Here is a 21,948-nt window from a genome sequence, read left to right as displayed (position 1 = left end):
AATGCAGGACGGTGGACCACCCAAAGACATTCTTCTCAAAAATAATAAACCACTAAATGTTTGAAATTTTTTAACAAAAACTAATTCAATATTAGTGTTGAGCGGCATAGGCCATATTCGAATTCGCGAATATTCGCGAATATATGGACGAATATCCGTCATATATTCGCGAATATTCGCATATTCGTTATATTATCGTTTTATTTTCGCATATGCGAATATTCACATATGCGAAAATTAGCATTTGTGAATATTGGCAAAAACAAAATGAGAGCATGCGAAAATTCGCATATGCTAATTTTCGCATATGTGAATTTTCGTGCGACAGTCTCACACAGTAGTATTACAGCCTTCTTTACACCACACAAGCTGGAAGCAGAGAGGGGTGATCACTGTGATGTGTACTGTGAAGAAAAAAAAAAAAAAAAAAAAAAAAAAAAAACGAATATTCGTAATTACGAATATATACCGCAATATTCGCGAAATTCGCGAATTTGCGAATATGCGATATTCGCGAATAATATTCGAATTGCGAATATTCGCGAGCAACACTATTCAATATGTGTGTAAGCGCATCTGTCTCCAAAAGATCAGATCACCAAAGGACTTTTTCGCCCAAAATGATGAAGCAGAGTTAATCCCTGTCCGTATTTTTTTTTTATTTTCATTAAAAAATCACACGCAACAAGCGTTCCGTTGTGTAACGATTAGCATTCTGGAAAATTCAATTTTATTACTGATCAAATTATCAGTAAAAAAAAAAAAAAAAAACACTACCCAAGAGTGTTTAATTACCCCATACATTGCACCAGGAGCAGTCAAGAGTAGGCCTCAGCAGTACCCAAGAGGCTTTAATAACCCCCTACCTTTGCACGATCAATTGCGAGATCAAGCAATACCAGGTGTGTTATGCCCTCTGATTTCCGGGGCCGCAGGAGTGCTCCACTGAACGGATTAGCGTGTCTCTATCTTTCATCGACCGGTGCTGGTAACCCGCTAACTCCCGGAAAGGTAAGCTGCCACGAAGCAGGTGGTCTCCCCCGGGCACGTTTGGCTCCAGAATTTCCACTACTGCCACACCACGCTGACTGCCAACCGTGCTACCGCCTTGCTGACTCAAGGGCAACCTGCAACTTTCTTCTCCCGATGATGAACCCCCTTCTATTGAGATCGAGCAATAACAGGTGTGTTATGCTCTCAGATGTCCGGGGCCGCAGGCGCGCTCCACTGAACGGATTAGGGTGTGTCCATCTTTTTTTGTAGCACCCGCAATACAAATTTTTTTTATTCCCAGACCCAGGCCCCACCTCTGCGGCATCAGGAACCCATTTATTGCCTGAAGGACAAAGTCTGGAGTTGGCTGATGCACCAGTATACACAGGGCTTCAGAATCCGCCCCAAAATCAACAAAATTGTATAAATTTTTTTTTTTATTTACAACTTTGTGTAAGCACAAGCGAGCGTCTAACATTTCAGAAGACTCTATAAGGCAGGATGGTGGACCACCCAAAGACTTTCTTCTCAAAAATAATGAACCACATAATTTTTGAATAAAAAAATAAAATTGAAATTCCTAGACCCAGGCCCCACCTCAGCTGCATCAGTAACCCATAGATTGCCTGAAAGACACAGCCTGGAGTTGGCTGATGCACGAGTACACACCCGGGCTTCACAATCCACCCCAAAAAAACTCAATTTAAAATTGTCTGACAAAATACCTTTTTGTTAAAACAAGCGCATATACAGCAGTTCAGAAGACTCTATAATGCAGGATGGTGGACCACCCAAAGACATTCTTCTATAATATAATAAACCACACAATATGTTCAATTTTTTTAAATAATTGAAATTCCAAGACCAAGGCCCCACCTCTGCTGCATCAGTAACCCATATATTGCCTAACGGACACAGACTGGAGTTGACCGATGCACGAGTACACACTACACACCCGTCACCCGGGCTTTACAATCCACCCCAAAAAAACGCAAAATTTTTTCTAAATTGTCTGACAAAATACCTTTTTGTTAAAACAAGCGTATATACAGCAGTTCAGAAGACTATATAATGAAGGATGGTGGACCACCCAAAGACATTCTTCTAAAAAGTAATAAACCACACAATGTTTGAAATTTGGTTAAAAAAATTATTACATGTAAGTGCATCTGTCTCCAAAAAATCAGATGGCAAAAGGATGCTATTCGCCAAAAATGATTAAGCAGAGTTAATCCCTCTCCATCCATTTTTTTTTTCATTAAAAAATCACATGCAACAAGCGTTCCGTTGTGTAACGGTTAGCATTCTGCAAAATTCAATTTTATTACTGATAAAATTACCTGTAAATTTAACAATAACACTACCCAAGAGTGTTTAATTACCCCATACATTGCACCAGGAGCCGTCAGGAGTAGGCATCAGCAGTACCCAAGAGGCTTTAATAACCCCTTACCTTGCCCGATCAATTGCGAGATCGAGCAATAACAGGTGTGTTATGGCCTCAGATGTGCTGGGCCGCACTAGCGCTCCACTGAACGGATTAGCGTCTCTCTATCTTTCAAGGACAGGTGCGTGTTGCACGCTGAAACCAGTTCGTGATAGGGATCTGTGATTGCAATTATTTAATCTTAAAACGAGGAATTACCAGTAAGTGAGGGTCATAAGCTGGCATTTATTAAGTCCCCGCCCTTTGTACACACCGCCCGTCGCTATAAGCGATTGGATTAGTTAGTGAGTTGGTTAGTGAGGTCCTCGGATCGGCCCAGCCGGGGTAGGAGAAGGCCCTGGCAGAGCACCGAGAATTTAACGATCATTGTTGAAATTTGCATTAAGCATGTATTTAGCTACTGCTAAACATCCAAAAATTTAAGGCCCAAGGCCAGAGGCACCAGGGAGGCAAGTAGTTCCTGAAAGACAAAGAATGAGTCTGGAGCATGCATTTGCAGTACCCAAGAGGTTTTTATAACCTCTTACATTTAAAGATCAATGTTTACATTTGCGTTAAGCATGTATTTAGCTACTAGTAAACTTCAAAAAATTATAGGCCCAAGGCCTGAGGCACCAGGGAGGCAAGTAGTTTGTGAAAGACACAGTGAGTCTGGAGCAGTCATTCGCAGTACCCAAGAGGGTTTCATAACCCCTTACATTTAAAGATCAATGTTGACATTTGCATTAAGCATGCATTTAGCTACTGCTAAACTTCAAAAAATTATAGGCCCAAAGCCAGAAGCTTCAATTTTCCCCATATTAGGAGCATAGTTGTCCCCCAGATAGGCAGCATAGATGTCCCCCAGATTAGGACCATAGTTGTCCCTCAGATTAGGCAGCATAGATGTCATCCAGATTAGGAGCATACTTGTCCCTCAGATTAGGCAGCATAGATGTCCCCCAGATTAGGCAGCATAGTTGTCCCCCAATCAGCGCAGGCCGGTCACAGCCAATCAAAGGGCCGTATGTGTCAAGCAGGCCGTACAATCCCCAGGTCTGCCCCAGAGGGTTTCATAACCAACCACAATAGAGAAAGTTTTGTTGTAGGAGCATGGTCAATTTACTCAGACCCATCTGTCATTGGTGGCTGGAAATCCTGGCTGATCCGTCAGACTCTCCACATTTTTAGTGGACAGACGAGTTCGCCTTGGGGTGACTATGGCCCCGGCCGCACTAAACACCCGCTCTGATGGCACACTACTGGCCGGGCAGGACAGCTTTTCCAGGGCAATCTCCGCTAGTTGCGGCCATAAATCGAGTTTGGCTGCCCAGAAGTCCAGCGGATCTTCAACGGTTGTTGGCAGGGTCATGTCGAGGTAAGCCATCACCTGCTGGTTCAGGTCCTGCTCCATGTCCACCTGCTGCTGATGAGTAGCTTCACTATGCGGCTGAAGGAAGCTACTCATCAGCGACTATAGACTCCGGCTGCTGCTGATTGAGCCGGTACTGCTCCTGCCACCCCTCCCCAGCAGCCGTGGCAGTGGAAGGTGAGCGCAGAGGGCCCCCCCCGAGTCAGACCTGCGAGTGGATGGACCATGTGGCCGATAGGCATCGGCCAACCGACTACGTAGAAGCTCCCTGAAGTAGGTCAGTTTGTCCTCCCTCTCAGTGGGTGTAAAAAAGGCCCCCATTCTGGGCCGGTAGCGAGGGTCTAATAAGGTGGAGATCCAGAAGTCATCGCGCTGACGAATTTTGACAATTCGGGGGTCACTACGCAAGCAACTCAGCATGCATCGTGCCATTTGTGACAGTGACTCACTGGAACTACCTGCCTCCATCTCCACTGCATACTGCCACGGTGTGTCTGGGTCCTCTGTCTCGCCTCCCTCGTAATAACCCTCCAGCTCCTCTGGCTGCTCCTCCCCTCCTGTCCAATTACCAGAAACACCGTCCATCTCATCCACCGTAAACTGTGCTCCGCTCTGCCCCTCATCATCCTCCTCCAGTTCATCCCCCACAGGACTCATGTAGCCTTCTGATGTAGGCGCAACATCTCCATTGCCGTGACCAGCCATGTTTTCAATCATTTTTTGGAGTAAATGTATTAATGGAATTACATCGTTCATGGCGTAATTCGAGCGACTAACAAAAAATGTGGCTTCCTCAAAGGGCCTCAGCAAACGGCAGGTGTCACGTATGAGCTGCCACTCGTTCACATTGAAGTTACACAGGGGAGTACTCCTATCTGCTTGTATCATCAAAAAATCTGTGATGGCTTTTCTTTGTTCGTATAGTCTGTCCAACATATGGAGGGTGGAATTCCAACGTGTGGCAACGTCACAAATGAGACTATGTTGTGGGATACCGTTCTGACGCTGCAGCTCAAGCAAAGTGTGCTTGGGGGTGTACGAGTGGCTGAAGTGCATGCACAGTTTCCTTGCCATTGTCAGGACGTCTTGCAAATGGGGTGAAGACTTGATGAACTTCTTGACAACCAGATTCAACACGTGTGCCATGCAGGGCGAATGGTTCACACTTCCTTGTCGCAGCGCGGCCACAATGTTCTTCCCATTGTCGGTCACCATGGTTCCCATTTCCAGATTTCGTGGAGTAACTCATACTCGGATTTCTTCCCTAATGAACTTCAGCAATTCCTCCCCGTGTGACTCCATTCGCCAAGGCAAACCATGTGAAGGACGGCTTGACACCGCTGTGTCCTACACACGTGGTACGATGAAGAGCCACCGAGATTTGGGCGTGCAGTGGAGGCCGAGGACACAGGGGGGGAGGAGGAGGCGCACACTGTAAAAGGACCAACTGCCTGTGAGCGAGAGTGTGGAGGAGGAAGCGGTGTGACCTGTCCAAGTTGCTGCTGTGGCTGTGCAGGAACAACATTTACCCAGTCGGCCATAAAAGACATGTATTGTCCCTGCCCGTAGTTACAGCTCCACACATCGGCGCTGCCGTGCACTTTTGAACACACCGACAGGCTCAAGGACTGGCTCACCTTCTCTTGTACAAACTTATGCAGGGCTGGTACTGCCTTCTTCGCAAAGAAATGACAGCTTGGGACTCTCCACCTCGGCTCGGCACAAGCCATCAATTCCCTGAAAACTGCAGAGTCCACCAGTTGGAAAGGGAGGGACTGCAACACCAGCAACTTGGACAGGAGCACATTCAACTTCTGCGCCATTGGATGAGTGGGCACATACTGTTGTCTCTTGGACATGGCTTCGCCGATCGATTGTTGGCGGAATGGCTGACTACGAGCGGAGGAAGCAGGAGCGCAAGAAGGATGGTTTGATACAATGCTCCCTTCGGCTGAGGTGGTGGAGCCTTGGCTGGATGATGGAGGGAGCGGATGGCCACTGGATGATGCGGCAGGCTGGACCACTACCTCGGAGCCACGGTTATCCTAGGCCGCTTTATGGTGGCGAATCATGTGTTGACGCAGGGCCGTGGTGCCAAGATTGGGACCCTGGCCACGCTTCACTTTCTGCCCACAGATTTTGCACGTGACTACGCTAAGGTCCTCCGGATTCTTTATGAAGAACAACCACACCGCAGAGTAGCTGATTTTCCCACCCGTAGTTCACACTATTTCACTGCTATTGACGCCGTCTCCAGGAACCCCTGTTCCACTACCTCCCTGAATGGTAGCTTGCCGCGAAGCAGGTGGTCTCCCCCTGGCACGTTTGGCTCCTGAATTTCCACTACTGCCACCACCACGCTGATTGCCAACTGTTCTACCGCCTTGCTGCCTCATAGACAAAGAGCAAATCTCTTCTCCTGAAGATGATGAAGCCCCGGCTTCTGCACACGGCTCCCAATTGCGATCGGCTTCATCATCATCAAAAGATGTGTGCACGTCACTGATGTCCTCCTCATGTTCCACAACAGCGTCTGCCTCAGGACCCTGAGCAATTGAAACACCGCCTCCCACGTAACTCTCCGCATCACTACTTGGCCGCCTTGCGGAGCAAGGGACGCATGTCTCCTCACATTCTTGGCTGCCCATTAGATGCTGACTGTCCTCTATTACATCGTATTCGCTAAATAGTGAAGCTGAACCCAAAGCATGAGATACTTCTTTGGGAGAGGGAACAGCATAGGACAAAGGAAATGGGATTACAGGGACTGCTCCCGGGCCATGCCAACTGAGGGTTACATAGTTACATAGTTAGTACGGTCGAAAAAAGACATATGTCCATCAAGTTCAACCAGGGAATTAAGGGGTAGGGGTGTGGCGCGATATTGGGGAAGGGATGGGATTTTATATTTGTTCATAAGCATTAATGTTATTTTGTTCCAGGAATGTATCTAATCCTGTTTTAAAGCTGTTAATTGTTCCTGCTGTGACCAGTTCCTGAGGTAGACCGTTCCATAAATTCACAGTCCTCACTAGTGTTGCTCGCGAATATTCGCAATTCGAATATTATTCGCGAATATCGCATATTCGCGAATTCGCGAATTTCGCGAATATAGCGCTATATATTCGTAATTACGAATATTCGTATTTTTATTTTTTTTTTCTTCACAGTACACATCACAGTGATCATCCCTCTCTGCTTCCAGCTTGTGTGGTGTAAAGAAGGCTGTAATACTACTGTGTGAGACTGACGTGCTTAAATTCGCATATGCGAAAATTAGCATATGCGAATTTTCGCATGTGTTAATTTTGTATGTGCAAATTTTCACATATGTTAATTTTCGCATGCGCGAATATTAGCATATGCGAAAATAAAACGAGGATATAACGAATATGCGAATATTCGCGAATATATGACGAATATTCGTCCATATATTCGCGAATATTCGCGAATTCGAATATGGCCTATGCCGCTCAACACTAGTCCTCACGGTAAAGAAGGCATGTCGCCCCTTGAGACTAAACTTTCTTCTCCAGACGGAGGGAGTGCCCCCTCGTCCTTTGGGGGGGTTTAACCTGGAACAGTTTTTCTCCATATTTTTTGTATGGGCCATTAATATACTTATATACGTTTATCATATCCCCCCCTTAAACGTCTCTTCTCAAGCCTAAACAATTGTAACTCCTTTAATCGCTCCTCATAGCTAAGATGATCCATGCTCCATATTAGTTTAGTCGCGCGTCTCTGCACCCTTTCCAACTCCGCAGTGTCCCTTTTATGGACAGGTGCCCAAAACTGAACAGCATATTCCAGGTGAGGCCGTACCAATGCTTTATAAAGGGGGAGTATTATGTCCCTGTCCCTTGAGTCCATGCCTCTTTTGATACATGACAATATCCTGCCGGCTTTGGAAGCAGCAGCCTGACATTGCATGCTATTCTGTAGTCTGTGATCTACAAGTACACCCAGATCCTTCTCTACCAGTGACTCTGCCAGTTTAATCCCCCCTAAGACATACGACGCATGCAGGTTATTAGTACCCAGATGCATAACTTTACATTTATCCACATTGAACCTCATTTGCCAAGTGGATGCCCAGACACTTAGTCTATCCAAGTCATCCTGTAACTTATGCACATCCTCTATAGACTGTACCGTGCTACAAAGCTTGGTGTCATCTGCAAAGATAGAAACAGAGCTGTTAATACCATCCTCTATATCATTGATAAATAAATTAAACAACAGCGGGCCCAGTACTGAACCTTGGGGTACACCACTAATAACCGGGGACCAATCAGAGTACGAATCATCGACCACCACTCTCTGGGTACGATCCATGAGCCAGTGTTCAATCCAGTTACAAACTAAAATTTCCAAACCCAAAGTCTTAACTTACCTGTCAGACGTCTATGAGGGACAGTATCAAATGCTTTAGCAAAATCCAGAAACACTATATCCACAGCCATTCCTCTGTCAAGGCTTTTACTCACCTCTTCATAAAAGCAAATTAGATTGGTTTGACAACTTCTATCCTTAGTAAACCCATGCTGGTTATCACTTATAATACAATTATCCCCTATGTATTCCTGTATGTAATCCTGTATGTAATCCCTTCAAACAATTTACCCACAATGCACGTTAAACTTACCGGTCTATAGTTTCCTGGGGAAGACCTAGAGCCCTTTTTGAAGATTGGCACCACATTTGCCTTGCGCCAGTCCCTTGGCACAATACCAGACACCAGAGAATCTCTAAATATCATGAACAGGGGTACAGATATTACTGAACTTACCTCTCTAAGAACTCTTGGGTGTAGTCCATCCGGCCCTGGAGATTTACTTACATTTATATCACTTAACTTACCTTGTACCATCTCTACATTAAGCCAGTTCAGTACATTACATGATGTGTTACCAGCACTGACCTGGCCAATGTCAGCTCCTTCTTCCATAGTGTATACAGAACTAAAGAACCCATTCAGTAGCTCCGCTTTCTCTTGATCGCCTGTGACAACCTCCCCATTATCATTATTAAGGGGTCCTACATGCTCTGTCCTTGGTTTTTTTGCGTTTATACATCTAAAAAAATATTTAGGATTAGTTTTGCTTTCTTTGGCCACCTGTCTCTCGTTTTGAATTTTTGCTGTTTTTGATTACATTTTTACAGATTTTATTAAGCTCTTTGTACTGTTTAAATGTTATCGCTGACCCATCAGATTTGTATTTTTTGAAGGCTATTTTTGTTGTTGTTTATTGCTTTTTTAACATCATTTGTCAGCCATGTAGGATTTAGTTTTAATCGTTTATATTTGTCCCCTTTGGTATATATTTAGCTGTATAGTTATTTAGAGTTGATTTAAAGATGTCCCATTTACCTTCTGTATCAGTATTTGACAACACCTCCCCCCAGTCTATGTCCTGTAGTGCAGCCCTCAGCCCAGGGAAGTTTGCCTTTTTAAAGTTATATGTTTTTACCTTCCCTGCCTGTCTTTGTTTTCTACATTTTAAGTCAAAAGTAACTATATTGTGGTCGCTATTACCAAGGTTTTCCTGCACAGTTACATTACCAACCAGCTCTGCGTTGTTGGAGATGATCAGATCCAACAAGGCATCACTTCTTGTTGGGTCCTCCACAAACTGGCCCATAAAATTATCCTGCAATAAATTTAGGAATTGTCGCCCCTTTATAGTTTTAGCCAACCCCGGACCCCAATCTATATCTGGATAGTTAAAATCTCCCATTATTACTACTGTACCTGCCCGGGCGGCCCTCTCTATTTGTTTATGAAGCCGAACTTCTATCTCTTCAGTGATATTAGGGGGTCTGTAGATTACCCCAAATATAATTTTTTCAGTATTTCCCTCCTTTTGTAATTCTACCCACAGTGATTCCACCTCCTCAAAATCATCACACACTATGGCATCGTTCACACTGACTTTCATACCACTTCTTACATACAGACAGACTCCACCACCCCTGCAGATTAACGGCCCAGTCATGCGAGGAGTCCAGCCATGTCTCAGTGACCCCAACTATATCAATATGTTCCTCCAGTATCAAGGCCTCAAGCTCCCCCATTTTATTTGCTAGGCTTCTGGCATTTGTGAACATACACTTTACATTTCCATCCTTTATGTTATTGGGGTTAATGGGATTCAAGGGTGTAAGTTTTATTTTCCTATGAAGCCTATTCCTATTAACTATTCTAACCCCTCCCTCCGCTCCACCCCCAGGTACATTTATAATTCCTACCTCTCTATCTACACTATCTTCCCCCTCTTTGCTGTAGGTTCCCTCCCCCCAAGTTCCTTGTTTAAACACTCCTCCACCCTTCTAGCCATCTTCTCCCCAAGCAAAGCTGCACCCTCCCCATTGAGGTGCAGCCCGTCCCTACGGTAGAGCCGGTAACCGACAGCGAAGTCCGCCCAGTTCTCCATGAACCCAAACCCTTCCTTCCTACACCAGCTTCTGAGCCACTTGTTTACCTCCCTGATCTCCCGCTGCCTCTCTGGTGTGGCTCGTGGTACTGGTAGTATTTCAGAAAATACTACCTTGGAGGTCCTTGCCTTAAGCTTGCGGCCTAAGTCCCTGAAATCATTTTTAAGGACACTCCACCTACCTCTTACTTTGTCATTGGTGCCAATATGTACCATGACTGCTGGGTCCTCTCCAGCCCCGCCCAGCAACCTGTCAACCCGATCCGCGATGTGCCGAACTAGTGCGCCAGGCAGACAACACACTGTTCGGCGATCCCGGTCTTTGTGACAGATTGCCCTGTCTGTCCCCCTAATAATTGAGTCCCCCACCACTAGTACACTGTACTCCTCCCTCCCTCCTTACTGGAGCAGACACCCCCCCTGGCGGTCAGAGGAGGTATCCTGCTGCAGTTCTGCTAGCTCTGTAATGGCATCCCCCTCATCTGCCAAGCGGGCAAACTTGTTGGGGTGTGCCAGTTCAGGACTAGCCTCCCTGACACTTTTTCCCCTACCCCTCTTTCTAACTGTAACCCAGCTAACTGCCTGACTGTCCTGCAACTCCGTCCCACTGTCCTCCCCCACCTCTATTCCCGAGAGTGCCTGCTCAGTGAGCACTAGACTCCTCTCCATGTTGTTAATGCTTCTCATTGTTGCCAGTCGCCCCTCTAGATGCAGGATCTGGGCTTCCAAACGGACAACTAGCACACATCTCGCACAACAATATGCACCCTCAAACTGTTGTTCAAGGATTGCATACATTGAACAGGATGTACATTGGACTGCATTTTCCAACATGGAGGCCATCTAGTTATGGGGATTTCACAAATGTATAGGAAAAAACAGACAGTCAAAATTACACTTAAAATTTTTTGTAGACCTTGTGGGTTCAGAAATTAACATTCACAGCGATCTCAACCTCCTGCTTTCAAAAACTCCTGTTTTTGTAACTCCTCTTTCACGCCCCCTGTTACACAGCAACACTCAGAAGAGCAAGCTCGTGTCTGAGGAACCCACCGACTCTTGACTGGGGTTGTCAGATGTCGCTTGTGATGATGGGGATGAGTGCGCAAACCAATTGACGAGGAGAGATGGGTCGACGACACGACCGCTGGGTGTTAACGGGAGCTCAGGCCTATTGCTGCGACTCCTACTGCCACTCGCCCCAAGTCTGCTGCCAACTCTGCCTGACGTACGTAGGCCTCTGCCCCTTCTCTGTGCACGTCCTGGCACTTCCCTGCCTGACATACTTAGTGCGTTTATGAGGGTATAGAACAGCAGCAATCAATTACTTACGGCTGTCCTTTCAAAGTATATAGGCCCTAGACAGAATAACAGTTACTAAATAGTACACTTCTTTGTTGTATGTATGCCCTTTGCAATGATGAGCGCACTGTTAAGCGTATTTATACGCAGAAAAAAACTCTTTTTTTGTTGTATAAACCAGCCAGTGTATACTAATGTGTGGAATAGCACTGAATTTAGCACCGAGACAGAAATACAGGTACTAAATAGTACACTACTTGGTTGCATGTATGCCCTTCACAATGATGAGCACACTGTTAAGCATATTTGTACGCAGGAAAAACTTTTTTTTTTCTTTAATACACCGGCCGGTGTATAACATGTGGTATAACACTTAATTTAGCACAGAGACATAAAAAAAGTGGTATATGGTACACTATTTGCTTGAATTTAGGCCTTTTGCAATGATAAGGCCACTGAAAAAGCGTATTTTTACACAGGAAAACCTTTTTTTTTCTTTAATACATCGGCAGGTGTATAACGTGTGGTATAAAACAGAAATACAGGTACTAAATAGTACGCTTTGCTTGTATGTAGGTCCTTTGCAATGATAAGGCCACTGTTAAGCGTATTTTTACTCAGGAAAAAAATTATTTTCTTTAATACACCATCAGGTGTATAACGTGTGGTGTAACACTGAATTTAGCGCAGGCCAGAGCACCTCTGGAACTGTGGGCCTCCGGATCGTCCCAGGCCAACACTTTCTAGGTGAGGTCCCCCACACTGGAAAGAAGGGGTGATCCCAGAAAAAAAGCAGAGTGTGTCACAGGAGGTAGATTCGGAAGGACACCACCACATGTGACACTTGCCCCGATCATATGAGCCTCCTCATTAGAGAATGCTTCAGGGAGTATCACACTTCCATGGAGCACTACATTTTTAATCCTTTTTAATTCCCCAAAATTCTACTCCAATGTACCAGTCCAGAGTACATTGTCTTCCAAATTTTAAACCCAAACACCCCCCCCCCCCCCCAATAATAATATCTTTTTTTTTTCTCCCCCAAAAATGGGTCATGGGACACAGAGTCAACAGCATTGGGGGTTTGCTAGCTGCCTTAAATGCGCAGCTCTCTCTCCCCACCTGAGCGGGGTGCGCATTAGAGGTAACAGAATATGGACGGCCACACAGATCAATTTCCCAGAATGATGATTCAGAGCATAGGGTTTGTGGCGGGCATCATTTTTACTTTTGGCTATACTCTGGGTCATCATTCTGGGAAAATAATTGGCATATCAGTATTAAAATTGCAATTTTCATTTTCCCCAAACTACATTTCATCCATTCCAGGAAAATAAATGTAGGAAACACCCGTCTGTTCCAAATGTCCACTTCCCTATACACCTTCCCTAGGGGGTGTACTGTTTGTAATAGGCTCACATGTGGGTGTTCCTTTCTTGTATTTAGCTCTGAATGTATGTAACTGTCAGTTAGGTCCGTAAGAAGCATCAACCTCAAATGTGAAGAGTTTTTGCTCATGAGCTCTGTCGTATTTCCAGGCGACAATTCGGAGTCACATGTTAGTTGTTCACAGAATGAGGAAGCAGAGCATAGATTGAAAATTTGCAAAAGCTACCCTTCATTAATTCCTGGACATGTGGGTGTTTCTTTTTTGTATTTTCCTCTGAATGTATGTAACCGTCAGCTACTGATATTCCATAGGCCTCAAATACAAACAGACCTCTATGACTTCTGAGCCTTGTTGTGTGCACCGTGAGTGCTCACTCTTACTCAAAGATAGAGTTTGGATATCAGGGGTGTAAAATCACCCTCAATTCGATCACCCCATTCACAATCTTGGTGGTGTTAAAGCTCACTCTATCCAGGAACTTACCACTTATATATGTGGCTTATTCAAAAACTACTATGACCAGGTAGTACATCCAATTTTAACAACTCTGTGTATTGAGATGTCAATGACACCCTGCTGTACACCGCAGGTGCAGAATCTGATATGGCTAACACACCATTCAGTTACTCTATGACCCTACTGTGATCACACTATTGTACTGGACATGCTAGAAATGTAATTTAAAAGATCAGGCTGTGACACCCCGACATTTTTCACACAAATGTGGCTTTATCAAGGAGATATAACTGACAGCATTGAGTGTTAGTCCAAAATGTGCTGCTTTTATATGGTACCAGAGTGATCTTATTCCTGTACTCACCAATGAAATAACACTGCCCTCTCATCCAATCCTCAGCTTCATATTCTATGGACCATAACCAACCAGAACCCACCATGATTCTGTGAGAAACTGCAACCCAATCTTTATTGAGTACCTTGGATGTCATCACATGCTTCCACCACATGTAGCTGGCTCCTGCCAATAGACTTCACCCATCACAAGGCCAGTCAATCCATGAGGACATGTAAACATCCGTGTACGTCACACGCCACATGTTCGTATTGCCGGTATATTGATAGTGCTTGCGTGATCACCTGCGATCACGTGATTCGGACCTACTTACTGTGGTTGGCTGTCACCATTTGATCCTTCGTTCTCCGGAGGGTATTCTCGGCTGTATTACTGTACGCATCCGCACATGCGCCCAGTCAGAAACCGGGGACCATATTCTCAGTGCGCACACGCACTCACTTATAGGCATACTGAGCCTTTTAACACTTTCATAGCCTGTGATTTTAATAATCATTGCACAAGATCACATTGGAGGTACACTGTCTAATATTTAAGATTATTGTCCAGGATCTACATTAAACTGGCCATCAGATGGCTACATAAATACAGAAGAATATGATATTCATATATAGGTTTCAGCCTTACAAGTTATTATAGCTGGCTATCCGATGCTTACATTGTGTGGAAAAGCATGGTATTCACATGAAGGTTTAGGCCTAGGTTTAGGCCTTCTGTTCTTACACCTGTAGTGCGCCAGCAGAGCATTTTACTTCCACATTGGGGTATTTCCTTACTTGGGAGAAATTGGGCTTCAAATTTTGGAGGTCTTTTTTTCCTATTACCCCAGAGGTAAATTTGGGTAACACTAGCATTTTAGTATTAAAAATCAAATTTTTCATTTTCACGTCCAACTTTAATGAAAAGTCGTCAAACACCTGTGAGGTGTTTAGGCTCACTTTACCCCTTGTTACGTTCCTTGATGGGTTTAGTTTCCCATGTGCCATGTGTTGTTTTATTTTTTTGGTGTTCTGGCACCCTGGGGACTTGCTAAATGCAACATGCCCCCCAAAAACCATTTCAGCAAAATTCTCTTTCAAAAGCCAAGGCGATTTCGCCACCCCCCCCCCCCCCCCCCCGCAGGAGAGCTGCTATTGGCTGGGGAGGAGTTAAACGGCATCCTCTGCAGCGCTGACCGTTAGCTGGGTTCAGTCAGCGGTCAGAGCTGCAAGAGGAGCCAGGGACCCCCCCTCTGCCCCCATCGGATCGCCTCAGGAGACCCGAAGATTCCCTAGATCAGGGACAGAATCAACCAGAGGGAAAGGTAGGGAAATCCATGTAAATAAAGTAAAAAAAAAAGTAAAAAAAAGTTAAAAAATAAACCCCCCCCCCCCGACCCCCTAATAGGGCTCAAGAGTACGCCTCATCTTTTTTTAGCATGACCCGGGCCCTATTAGGTGTTCAGGGCGCTGCGATTTGCCCCCCCCTTTTTTTTTGGGCCGCAGCGTTTGTTTTTTTTTTGCTCACATAACGGTGTGTGATTACTAATCACACACCGTTATACATAGTTACACCAAGCACTCACTACACACTGGATAAGGGTTACCACGTGTACGTGGACAACTTTTATACCAGCATCCCTCTCTTCACATCCCTTGCCGCCAGATCCAGGTCCGCTTGAGGGACCGTGCGGAAAAACCAGAGAGGCCTCCCTCTAAATTTGATCCAGACACCTATTCCCAAGGGTGAGTCCCGTGCCCTTACCTATGAAAACCTGTTGCTGGTCAAGTATAAGGATAAGAGGGATGTCCTTATGCTGACCACTATTCATGGTAACGGCAGCTCACCTGTCCCTGTGCGAGGTACCACAACAACGGTCCTCAAGCCTGATTGTATTCTGGACTACAATCAGTATATGGGGGGAGTTGATCTCTCAGATGCGGAAAACACGTGTATGGTACAAAAAAGTTTTGGTCTACTTGGTACAGGTTGCCATGTACAACTCTTTTGTACTGTACCGGAATGCTGGCAACACAGGGACATACCTCCAGTTCCAAGAAGAAGTCCTAAAGGTCCTGATCTTTGCTGACCGGGAAAGAGCAGGCCGGACATCCCAAGGAACTGGAGTAATAGGTGCCAGGATCGTCCCAGGCCAACACTTTACAGGTGAGGTCCCCCACACTGGAAAGAAGGGACGATCCCAGAAAAAATGCAGTGTGTGTAACAGGAGGGGGATACAGAAGGACACCACCACTCAGTGTGACACTTGCCCCGATCATCCGGGCCTCTGCATTATGGACTGCTTCAGGGAGTATCACACTTTCATGGAGTACTAAATTTTCCCTCTTCATTTAAATTTTCCATAATTTGACCCCAATGTACCAAGTCCAGAGTACATTCCAAATTTTAACCCCATAAACCACTAAATTGCCCAAAAAAAATATTTCATAAAAAAACATGAACATAACCTGTTTTATAATTTTATGTCCCACTGTACCCCTTGTTAGTTGTTAGTGTACCCCATATAATGCCCCTTTAGGGGGGGTCCCACTGTTCTGGCTCCATAGGCAGCTGTCTAGAAGCTCCAGGCCCCTGACTGCCCTCCCGTTCCTCCGTGACCAGTGAGCAGAGCCGATCTACGCCCAGATATGAGGTATGTCCTTACTCCAAAGAAATGTATTTCCTTTTTTTTTTTTTTTTTTGCTGTTCTGGCACTAAATGTGACATGCCCCCCCATTTCAGCAAAATGTGACTCCTTCTCTTCTGAGCATTGTAGTGCGCCAGCAGAGCCCTTGACATCCACACATGGGGTACTTCCATACTCAGAAGAGATGAGGTTACACATTTTGGGGGACATTTTCTCCTATTACACCTTGTAAAAATGTAAAATTTTGAGAAAAACAGCATTTTAGTAAAAAAATGTTTTTTATTCATTTACACATCCAAAGTCGTCAAACACCTGTGGGGTGTTAAGGCTCACTGTACCCCTTGTTACGTTCCTTGAGGGGTGTAGTTTCCAAAATAGTATGCCATGTGGTTTTTTTTTTGCTGTCCTGGCACCATAGGGGCTTCCTAAATGGGACATGCCCCTCCAAAACCATTTCAGCAAAATTAGATTTGCAAAAGCCAAATATGACTCCTTCTCTTCTGAGCATTGTAGTGCGCCAACAGAGCGCTTGACATCCACATATGTGATGTTTCCATACTTAGAAGAGATGGGGTTAAAAATTTTGGTCGGCATTTTCTCCGATTACCCCTTGTAAAAATTTGGGGGGAAACTAGCATTTTAGTGAAAAAATAATAAAAAATCATTTACACATCCAACTTTAACGAAAAGTCGTGAAACACCTGTGGGGTGTTAAGGCTCACTGTACCCCTTGTTACGTTCCTTGAGGGGTGTAGTTTTCAAAATAGTATGCCATGTTGTTGTTTTTTTGCTGTCCTGGCACCATAGGGGCTTCCTAAATGGGACATGCCCCCCCCCCCCCAAAACCATTTCAGCAAAATTTGATTTGCAAAAGCAAAATATGACTCCTTCTCTTCTGAGCATTGTAGTGCGCCCGCAGTGCACTTTACCTCCACATATGTGGTGTTTCCATACTCAGAAGAGATGGGGTTACACATTTTGGGGGGCATTTTCTCCTATTAACCCTTGTAAAAAAAATTTGAGGGGAAAACTAGAATTTTAGTGGGAAAAAAAAGAAAATGATTTACACATCCAACTTTAACGAAAAGTCGTGAAACCCCTGTGGGGTGTTAAGGCTCACTGGACCCCTTGTTACGTTCCAAAATAATATTCCATGTGGGTTTTTTTTTTTTTTGCTGTCCTGACACCATAGGGGCTTCCTAAATGCAACATGCCCCCAAAAACCATTTCAGAAAAACTCTCCAAAATACCTCTGTCGCTCTTTACCTTCTGAGCCCTCTAGTGCACCCGCCGAACACTTGACATACACATATGAGGTATTTCCTTACTCGAGAGAAATTGGGTTACACATTTTAGGAAGATTTCTCTCCTTTTACCCCTTGTAAAAATTCAAAAAATGGGTCTACAAGAACATGCGAGTGTAAAAAATGAAGATTTTGAATTTTCTCCTTCAATTTGCTGCTATTCCTGTGAAACACCTAAAGGGTTAACAAACCTTTTGAATGTCATTTTGAATACTTCAAGGGGTTCAGTTTTTATAATGGGGTCATTTGTGGGGGAATTTCGAATATAAAAGCCCTTCAAATCCACTTCAAAACAGAACTGGTCCCTGAAAAATTTCGATTTTGAAAATTTTGGGAAAAATTGGAAAATTGCTGCTATACTTTGAAGCCCTCTGATGTCTTCCAAAAGTAAAAACATGTCAACTTTATGATGCAATCATAAAGTAGACATGTTGTATATGTGAATCAATATATAATTTATTTGGAATATTCATTTTTCTTATAATCAGAGAGCTTCAAAGTTAAAAAAATGTAAAATTTTCTATTTTTTCATAAAATTTTGGAATTTTTCACCAAGAAACGATGCAAGTATCAACAAAATTTTACCACTAACATAAAGTAGAATATGTCACGAAAAAACAATCTCGGAATCAGAATGAAAGGTAAAAGCATCCCAGAGTTATTAATGCTTAAAGTGAAAGTGGTCAGATGTTCAAAAAATGGCCGGGTCCTACAGTGAAAATTTGCTGGGTCCTTAAGGGGTTAAAAACAAATTTTTAATTTTCACGTCCAACTTCAATGCAAAGTCATCAAACACCTGTGTTGTTACGTTCTTTAAGTGGTGTCGATTCCCAAATAGTGTGCAATGTGGAGTTTTTTTTGCTGTTCTGGTACAATGGGGGCTTCCTAAATGCAATATGGCCCCAAAAAACCATGACAGCGAAATTCACTCTCTAAAATCCCACAGTTGCTCTTTCCCTGTTGAGCCATGTTGCGAGCCTGCAAAGCACTTTACGTCAACATATGAGGTATTTCCATACTCAAGAGAAATTGGGTTACACATTTTGGGGGGCTTTTTCTCCTTATACCCCTTGTAAAAATTAACTACAAGAACATGTTAGTGTAAAAAATGCAGATTTAGATTTTTCTACTCCACCTTACTGCTAATGCTGTGAAACACTTAAACTGGTCCCTGAAAAATTCAGATTAAATTTTTTTCATGAAAATTTAAAAATTGCTGCTGTACTTTGAAGCTAGAGGGCTTCAAAGTATAGCAGCAATTTTAAAATTTTCATGAAAATTGTCCTCAAAAAGTAAAAACGTGAACTTTATGATGCCAACATAAAGTAGACATATTGTATATGTGAATCAATATATCATTTATTTGGATTGTCCATTTTCCTTACAAGCAGAGAGTTTCAAAGTTAGAAAAATGCTAAATTTTCTAAATCTTTATGAAATTTGGGGATTTTTTACCAAGAAAGGATGCAAGTAACAATGAAAATGTACCACTATGTTAAAGTGGAATATGTCTCGGAATCAGAATGAAAAGTAAAAGCATCCCAGAGTTATGAATGCATAAAGTGACAATGGTCAGATTTGCAAAAAAGGGCTGAGACCTTAAAGTGAAAATGTGCTGAGTCCTTAAGGGGTTAAAGGGGTACTCCAGTGGAAAATATTTTTTTTCCAAATCAACTGGTGCAGAAAGTTAAACAGATTTGTAAATGACTTCTATTAAAAAATCTTAATCCTTCTAGTACAGCTGCTGTATAACTACAGAGGAAGTTGAGTTTTTTTCTGTCTGACCACAGTGTTCTCTGCTGACACTAGAGGACCCATTCTCTGTACTGACAAAGAGCAAACACCCCGAAACAGCTGTCTGCAGATGGGTCCTCTTTTCTTCTGGAGAGAGTTCTGGCTTGGCATAAATCCCAATCAGTTCTGAGATGGTGTGATGAGCTGATTTGCATATTTTTTTTTTACCCAGGAGCCCGCGGAGTGCTATATGGCCTACTTGACTCTCCGTTTTACACCAGAAGTGGTGTCCTCTCCCAGAGGAAAATACTGACCCAGTTTAACTAGTCACAGGCCTCTTACCTCAGCCAAGCCAGAAAACCCTGCTCTGTACTGGCGAGGGGCAAACACCCAGAAACAACTGTCTGCAGATGGGTCCTCTTTCCTTCCTTGATCGGGACACACACACACTGCGCTACTCAGGATTTTTCTATGCGAAACGCTGCCATCAGCTAGTCAGATTTGATTAGCTGATAGGAGCGATCGCTGTGATGGGGGGGACGAAACCCCCCCTAGGTCCCGAGGCAAGATGACTGGCTATCAGTGATAGCCACCATCTTACCGGGCGCTGCAGGATGCCATGAGTAGCGGCCAGTATCTGCATGACGTACATGTACGTCACAGGTCGGGAAAACCTTCCTGGTTATGATGTACATAGTTACATAGTTACATAGTTAGTACGGTCGAAAAAAGACATATATCCATCAAGTTCAACCAGGGAATTAAGGGGTAGGGGTGTGGCGCGATATTGGGGAAGGGATGAGATTTTATATTTCTTCATAAGCATTAATGTTATTTTGTTCCAGGAATGTGTCTAATCCTGTTTATGATGGGTCGGGAAGGGGTTAAGGTAAAGTATATTTATACATGTGTTCATTTTCACATTGTATACCCCAATAGTCAACTGAAATGCAGAGTGAAAAACCTGAGTATGTTGAAAGGAAAGTAAGGGTCCTATTACCAAGGGTCGATTATCAGACAAATAGGCATCTCTCCAAGCAATAGGGGATTTGAGACTGACAGCTGTTTTCCCCAAAGGGCTACACAAATGATTCTGGGGGCCAGAAGAAGTGCATTAATGGACAAAACAGCTATCACCTCAATGTGCCTAAATAATGTATCCTTCACAATAGAGTAAGTTAAGTTACCAGCAATCAGTGAGTGCCATTTTATCTTAAGATTTGCTTTTGTCTTTGTACTACCATCAGCTGTTATAGACTGTGTTTCACGTTAATGTTTGCTACAGTGTGTGGGTGAATCATTGCTTACAATGGGAGCAGTGCCAGATTTACCTCTTCACATATGTACATTTATTATTGTACTCTTTTAGGTTCCCTGAATTTGCGGTGCAAGTCCTGAGGTCCGGATGCTTACAAAACATGCTATTAAGATCACTGGAGATGGACCATATATTCTGGAACAGCCAAGGAGGACTGCAGGGAGTGAATAAAATGGTTGAAACCATTGACAGAAGAGGACAGATACTTTTGAAATACATAGAAAAGCACAGTATACCACTTATTCCACATATATAATGACATTCTGCTAAGAACTGGAAAAGTAAAAACGTCATGCAATACAAACATCAAAAATAGACAAATGAAAGCTGTTGTAAAATATAAAAATAAGAAAACATTTTAACCTATAGGGGGAGATTTATCAAACCCCGTCCAGAGGAAAAGTTGCTGAATTGCCCATAGCAACCAATCAGATTGCTTCTTTCATTTTTCAGAGGCCTTTTCAAAAATTAAAGGAGCGATCTGATTCGTTTCTATGGGCAACTCAGCAAATTATTCTCTGGACAGGTTTTGATAAATCCCCCCCATAGTTTACAACACAGGCAAGCATCAGTGTCACCTTAGGCTTCTTTCACACTACAAAATTACTCAGTTTTAAAGATCCATACGAAGTTCCGTCTGAAAATCGGCAGAAAACGGCAGTTACAAAATCCTATACGGCCATTAGAAAACCCCATGATAGTCTATGGAATTTTTCTAATAGCCGTTTTAACCCGTTATAGCCCATTATTAATACCGGCCGTTATTTTGTGATAGAAGATAGTAACAGGAGAAATAGTGCATGCACTATTTCTCCCGTTATTATGTTCCGTCACAAAATAACGTCCGTTATTAATAACAGGCTATAACGGGTTAAAGCGGCTATTAGAAAAATCCCATAGACTATAATGGGATTTTCTAATGGCCGTATAGGATTTTGTAACTTGTCGTGCGGTAATAACTGAATTATGAATTAATTATGAAAAATTTAAATTTATTAAAATGATTAAAAATATCAAAATTATGACCTGGTGAATCTTAGACAAAGTCAATCAATACAATTCACATCTGAGTCCGACTATTTCCTCAGATATCAACAAGTTCTTTTTATGACGGGATGACATTAACGCTTAAAGGGGTATTCCAGGAATCAAAAAACAGGCCTTTTTTCTTTCAAAGACAGCGCCCTCCTTGTCTCCACTTTGGGTGTGGTATTACAACTTGGCTCCATTCCATT

General features: G+C 43.5%; 1 protein-coding gene across 1 annotated transcript in view; it reads left to right on the top strand.

Moving 5' to 3' along the window:
- The window catches only part of GASK1A (golgi associated kinase 1A), a 142,682-nt gene extending 121,405 nt beyond the window's left edge, over positions 1–21,277 (top strand). The window contains exon 5 of the mRNA XM_056520196.1: positions 20,765–21,277. Within this exon, the coding sequence (XP_056376171.1) occupies positions 20,765–20,969 (205 nt within the window). The 3' untranslated portion in view covers positions 20,970–21,277. The remainder of the gene's footprint in view (positions 1–20,764) is intronic.
- Positions 21,278–21,948: the final 671 nt, after the last annotated feature.

Source organism: Hyla sarda, chromosome 5 (assembly GCF_029499605.1).
Source record: "Hyla sarda isolate aHylSar1 chromosome 5, aHylSar1.hap1, whole genome shotgun sequence".
NCBI lineage: Eukaryota > Metazoa > Chordata > Amphibia > Anura > Hylidae > Hyla > Hyla sarda.
This window is presented reverse-complemented; position numbering and strand designations above follow the sequence as displayed.